The sequence below is a fragment of the Helianthus annuus genome, chromosome 6 (genome assembly GCF_002127325.2).
Source record: "Helianthus annuus cultivar XRQ/B chromosome 6, HanXRQr2.0-SUNRISE, whole genome shotgun sequence".
NCBI classification, from domain to species: domain Eukaryota; kingdom Viridiplantae; phylum Streptophyta; class Magnoliopsida; order Asterales; family Asteraceae; genus Helianthus; species Helianthus annuus.
Genome location: NC_035438.2, coordinates 82,897,618 through 82,904,313, shown reverse-complemented (window position 1 = coordinate 82,904,313; position 6,696 = coordinate 82,897,618). Strand labels below are relative to the sequence as shown.

The 6,696-nt window shown below is 38.4% G+C and overlaps 1 protein-coding gene across 1 annotated transcript; it reads right to left on the bottom strand.

Annotated features, from left to right (window-relative positions):
• Positions 1-949: 949 nt before the first annotated feature.
• Positions 950-2,297, bottom strand: LOC110883247 (CBL-interacting serine/threonine-protein kinase 14; the record flags this gene model as incomplete). Its single annotated transcript, XM_022131052.2, has 1 exon — positions 950-2,297. A coding segment is annotated over one exon (1,272 nt), but the record flags the coding sequence as incomplete, so codon positions are not given.
• Positions 2,298-6,696: the final 4,399 nt, after the last annotated feature.

The window sequence follows — 6,696 nt, the reverse complement described above, 5'->3', positions numbered from 1 at the left end:
AAAAAGAATGTCTAACAAACTCTTCGATTGCTACATTTGTGTTTAAAACGTTGATATAATAATTCGAAAAGGTTTGGGCCCCGTAAAATTTTGAGCCATTTACGATTGCCCACCGGACACATTCGCATAGCATCCTGACAAATTAGAATTTTTGAAGAATTCCAATATAGTTCATACTTTTTCATTAAAAATAGTGTTGATAGATAGGAGAAGCGGTAAACATTTGGTGGTGGACGATCGTAGTGGATCGGAAGCTGAAGAACCAAAAGCTTAGGCCACCAGGGGCGGTCAACTTTTTAACGCGTGATGATGATATATAACGAGTTATACAAAACAAAACACCACCGCCACTAGTGTTTATCACGCGTCAAAATGAAAACGCGTCATGATTATCACGCATGAAGAAGTTATTGGGTGGTGAGGGAAATTGTTGGTTGTGAGCGAAATTGTTGGGTGTGGTGGTGAGTGATGAGAATTTCCGCTAAAATCCATCACTAGTGATGGAATAATGCTTGATAACATGACAGAACTTGATTAGAAGTTGTGAGTGAATGATGAGAAGACCGTCCCTACCCCTAACCCTAACCGATAAAAAATGGGATCTATTTGGCTTTCACCTTCACCCAAAGTAAGGGTGAGGTTGCTTGCAAGACTTTCTTGCAAAAAGTGTATGGTGGCGTAGCCAAGCATTCATTCTAAAATCCTGTAATGAATTTGAGATTGCTCATATTCAAAAGCAAAATGTATTATTTAACAATTGAAATCAAAAATACAAAATTATATACATCTATATGAAGTTTTATCAATCACATGTATACATCAAATGTAGCATTTTAAAATTCGCTAACATAGTTACAATGAATTTCAAATTCATAGTTGCTATTCCATGAGTCCCCATCCCCTAACATCCGGAAGAAATTATCTTGGTGGCTACCCCCCCCCCCCCCTTCTCACAATCCCCGTCCATGGATTTTTCTTTCTTGCATTAGATCCCTGCCGCGATGGAGATGGCCTTAGTGCAAGTTTTAGTTACTGCGAACCAGACCGTCGGGTTGATAAATCAACCCACTCAAGCGCGGCCTAAGCCTAGATTTCCATATTTCTGGACCGCGATTACTCTCGCACTCTTTCCAGCTTACGTCAACCACCACTATATCCACAGTCAACCGTTTAACCTCTATCATTAGTGTGAAATTACGACTATGGCACCCGTCAACCTTCACCCACCACTTATTCTTCTTAGCCACCCTCAACCTCTCTTGCTCCGCAGCCTCCACCACCCTCTCGATTATCTCCTCTGGCGCAACCGTCGATAAAAACATCTCATCACCTTCTCGACCACCAAACAAACCCGACAGATTATAGCCCGACGAATACGAAATTATATCAAATGCGTTCAAACTCTTCAAACCACCATCTTCGCCATCTTTCATCTCAAAATGATCCGAACATAACTCCTCATCTTTATACCCGATTCTAAACCACGGATCCTTGATGATTTCATCAATGGTGATCCGTGTTTGAGGATTTGTGTCAAGAAGTCGCGATAAAAACTGTTTTAACTCCGGAGACATCCATTTAGGAACCGTATACTCGCCTTTGCAAATCTTCAGGTACATCAGTACCACATTCGACTCATTAAACGGTAAATAACCGGTACTAAGAACGTACAAGATGACACCACACGCCCATATATCCACCTTCGCACCATCATAACCTTTCTTCGCTAAAATCTCCGGTGCAACATACGCGGGAGTACCACACATCGTATGCACGAGTCCGTCTGTATCTGACGGACTCCTGCTACGATGCGTCACCACAGATAATCCAAAATCCGTAACTTTCAGGTTCCAGTTTTCATCCAACAGAAGATTCTCCAATTTTAGGTCACGGTGGTAAACACCGCGGGAGTGGCAGTATCGGACGGCGGAGACGAGTTGTTGAAAATATCTCCTGCTTAGATCTTCACTAAAACGACATTTAGCCACTTTAGAAAAGAGATCACCACCTGGTGCAAACTCTAATACAAAATATATCTTCTTCTGGTTCGCCAGCACTTCGTGCATGCGAACGATGTTCGGGTGGTTTAGCCTGCGCATGGCCGCGATCTCACGCTTAACATGCGCGGCTAAACCACCCGTAACAATTCTCTGCTTGTCCATAGATTTAATGGCGACGCTTTGTTTTGATTCAGTGTCCCAGCCATGGTAGACTTTAGCAGAAGCTCCAGGGGCGGACCTAGCATATAAGAAGGGGCAACCTCCGCTACGGCTTGGCGCTCCGGCGGTAGTGTAAAATTAGTGTAAATTTTGGAAAAATTTGACGTTTTTACGATTTTGCTACGGCTTTTTTATAAAACGTTACGGCTTGGCGGATTTTCTAGATCCGCCACTGAGAAGCTCCATAGCCGAGAAGCTTCCCCACCTCGTATTTTCCGAACAGGTTTTTTGGTGCCGGCGTTGGCAGTACTTCGTCGGAATATTCTGGTTGCGACGACGTCATGGCATAGAATTGAATATTATTGAATAGAAGTAGATTTTGTTGAGCTTAAAAGGGTGTGTTGGCTTATCTCTCCGTATTTATTTTGATTCTTGGATTATTTTTTAATCGGTTGTATAATTAATCAAATTTTAAAATGAAATATCTGCTCGATAAAAACGGAAAACGGTTAAATGGTTCAACCTTTGGTTCCACAAATGACCAATGGGTATTACGGAAGGACATAAAAATAAACTAGTCATGTTAGGTATATATATTTCTTTGAATCTTGGTGGATTCTTAATACAAGTAATCGATGATAGTGAATATATTGTTCTTTTTTCTTATTAAATAGAGTTAAATACCCGGATAGTCCTTGTGGTTTGATATTTTTTCATCTTTAGTTAGTAACTTTTTAAAATTACTTCTATAGTTCCCAACTTTTCAACTTTCGTTCCCGGATAATACTTGAAACGGATGGGGATTAGTTTTTGGTGTTAAGTGAGTGTAAAATTACAAAAATACACTTAATATAAAAAATAACTATTAAGTCATTAAAATAAAATAATTAATATATTAATTATTTTATTTGGGCCCACATGGTTTATTATAAACCAATCCCTCTTTCTCTTTCTCTGTCTTGTTCACTTTACCCACCATCAACTACAACCACCACCACCGCCTACCGGCTAACTCAAACAGAAACATAAACAAAACACAATTTTCAGGAAAACTCATGAACCGATTCAACCAAAACAAGAGTAATTCATTAACCAATTGAAAAACACCATTTCTTATACCCTTGTAAATATTTCTAGCCACTTTCATTATTCCGGAGATCCAATTCCAGTGCATCTGACACCGCATTCTCTCCCCTTTCACTTGATTTATCTCTTTATCCCACATCTTCTTTTTCCGACAACAAATCGTCGCTCCATCTCCGGCCATCCATCACCGTTTTGGTGGTTGTTTGCGATGGATATGGTGGTTATGTCGAACAAAGTTCAACTAGCAGGTAACACGATTCTGGAAATTGCAAAACGAGGAGTAAAGTTCCGACTTTTCTCTTCTTTTCTCCGACGACGAATCATCATGATTGGAAGGCGTTGTTGACCGAACCGGCAAGTTGATAGCACATATTTTGTTGCCGGAGTTGATGCTGAAAAGAAAGGGAGGGTGGTTGCAGGTGCCGCCGGGGTGACAGGTAGTTGCAGATGGGTGGGTTTTGACAGGTGGTTGCAAGTCTCCCCTGTGTTCCTCGGGTGTCGTCGGAGTTTTGGTGGTGACCGGCGATGGGGTTGATGGTGATGACTGGTTGTTGGCAAAGAAGAAGGGGTAGGAAGGTAGGGTTGGTCGGCCTTATTTGTGGGATAAGATTATTATAAAGGGGCGCCCCCCACACACATATATACACATGTGGAGGGTGGTGGTGGTTGTAGTTGATGGTGGGTACAGTGAACGAGACAGAGAAAGAGGGATAGGTTTATAATAAACCATGTGGGCCCCACCTGAATTAATATATTAATTATTTTATTTTAATGACTTAATAGTTATTTTTTATATTAAGGGTATTTTTGTAATTTTACACTCACTTAACACCAAAAACTAACCCCATCCGTTTCAGGGACTATCCGGGAACGAAAGTTGAAAAGTTAGGGACTATAGAGATAATTTTAGAAAGTTAGAGACTAAAGATGAAAAAAGGCCAAACCACAGGGACTATCTGGGCATTTAACTCTATTAAATATTTTCGCATACTTGTCAGAGTATCTCAATTACAGTTACACCATAGTTAATATAACACTATCTCCATGTTATGGATGTCGAAAGTTGACGTTAGACCACACGGTGTGGGCGTGGATCAACGGAGTTTATGTCTTTCCACGTCGCACATACCACACCTCAGCCGACGTTGTACACGACGTTGAGAAAAAGGCTTGGAGAGTTCTACCGGCGTTGAGTTAATATGTGTGCACATGTGTCATGTTGTCATTGGGTGATGGAATTAGTCATTTACCTCAACATCTAGTAAAAATACTTCAAATTTTTTCAAACAATTTACTCTATATAAACACACAATTTTTACACCATTTTCTCATTCAATCTAAAACTTTCATCTCACATGTCACTACACTCTCGTACACAACGTTGCGTAATGCCAGTTATTCCATGGATCTTAGAAGAGGGAATCACGTTATGTGAATCGTGGGTCGCGGTCCGTGAGAACCAAGGGCCTTCGTTAGACACGTCTCCGTTTTGAGAAGAGTTCATCAAGAAATTTGTACTCGTAGGGGTGATGCCATCCGACCCAAACATGCACTTCATTCACATTTTCGAATGATTCATGTTGAATGTATGAAATTTGAAGCAGTTCCCAACAACGTGAACAATGACGAGGATGAGCTAAACGAAGACGAAATCATTCAAGTCAACCTCCTCGATAACATTTACGGATATGACTTCGGACACTTGGAGGCGCGGGAACTAATTTCTAATTTTTAAGTTTTGTATTGTCTTTAATTTTTAATGTTACATGATTAATTAGTATTAATGGTTTTTATTTAAATTTTATAGATTTTTAATGTAGATTTTAAATGTATATTAATAATAAAAAATATGCGTCACGTGTCGAATAGCCCTCTTCTTTCACGCCCCTTCCAATACCCTCCTTTTTTTTCACCATGCCACTTTTCTGATGTACGCTGACGTGTCCTTCACATGTCGAATTACACCCAATATTCAAGTCCTTCTACACCGTGTGGTCTTAAACGCTAAATCGTGATAATTGAAGGATGTAGTCAAAAGTGAAAGTTTGTTATACGTGGTTTTTAAATATGTTGTTAAACTAGTTTGTCTTATTTAGTAAGTTTGAAAGTAAATTTTATATTTATATAATGTGAGGTTTCCGTAAAAAGGACTATTTTCGTGAGAAGTGTGAGAAGACATAGGAATTGACATGTAGTCATCATATTTTGGACTTGGCCATGATGTTTTAGGTTGTTTTGACAAGAAAAACACCAAACTTAACAATTTCAAAAACAATACAACGTATTATCGAAGTGAAATTTAATACACAACTAAAACTCATTGCTTAACACTTAAAACACACCACTTAACGTTCTTGGTATGATGTTTTAAGTTTTAAGCCTAGAATTCATTGCATTGTGTCTTAAATTGTTATGTTTATTGTTTTTATTGGCAAAACAACCCAAAACATCATGCCCAACTCCAAAACATGATGCCTACATGTCAATTCTTGTACCTTCTCACATTTCTCACGAAAAATGTTATTTTTACAGGATCCTAAGACTAAATATACTAGTCATTTACCCACGCGATGCGGCGGGGGTGACGATAGCATAGACTATCCAATAAATTAGTCATCAATAATAACTTCAAGTTGGTGTGATATGGTGACAACATGAACATCCGATAAAGAGAAATAGCAATTCCAATATTAAATGGTCATTTAAAATCTTGTAATCTATTTCTAAGGAATATTCACCGGTTTCTTTTCCAAATACTGTATAATACTAAAACATGTATGCATGTACAAATATGTGTGTGCATGGTAAACGACTAGAGGTAACAGATTAATAAGAAAAAAAAGGGAAAAAAGAACAAGTAATTGACTAATTTGTCAACTGATTAGTATAAAATGGTGTTTTGGATTAACGTGAAGACGTATCTCCGTATTTATTTTTTTATTTTTGATTATTTTATTTAGTTAAATAGTTAATCAAACATTAAAACAACATATCTGCTCGAGGAAAAATGAAAATGATTCAACCTTTGGCTTCTATAAGAACCCCTGGATATTAGCAAAGGACACAAACATAACTACTCATATTCGGTGTTATTTTTCTTTGAATCTTAATAGAATCCTGTTATCCTAAGTAATCGATGGTTAGTCAATATGTTGTTTTTCCCTCATTAAATACTTTTTTACATGGTATCTCAATTTTAGCGTAGGTGATTTCATTAATCAATTGACACTATGTTGTTGGTTGTGGATAGTATGGTATGGCAGTGGCCTAGTCTGAACGAAAAATTTAGTGGGGGTTGAACTTTTAAAATCCAAATCAGTGGGGTCAGAAGGTCAAACTTTTAAAAATTAATATTTTACGTTATAAAAAAATCTAAAATTTTCGGTAAAATTAATACTAAGAGCGAAAAATCGGTAGGGGCCGAGGCACCCTCTGAGCCATCAAGATGCTC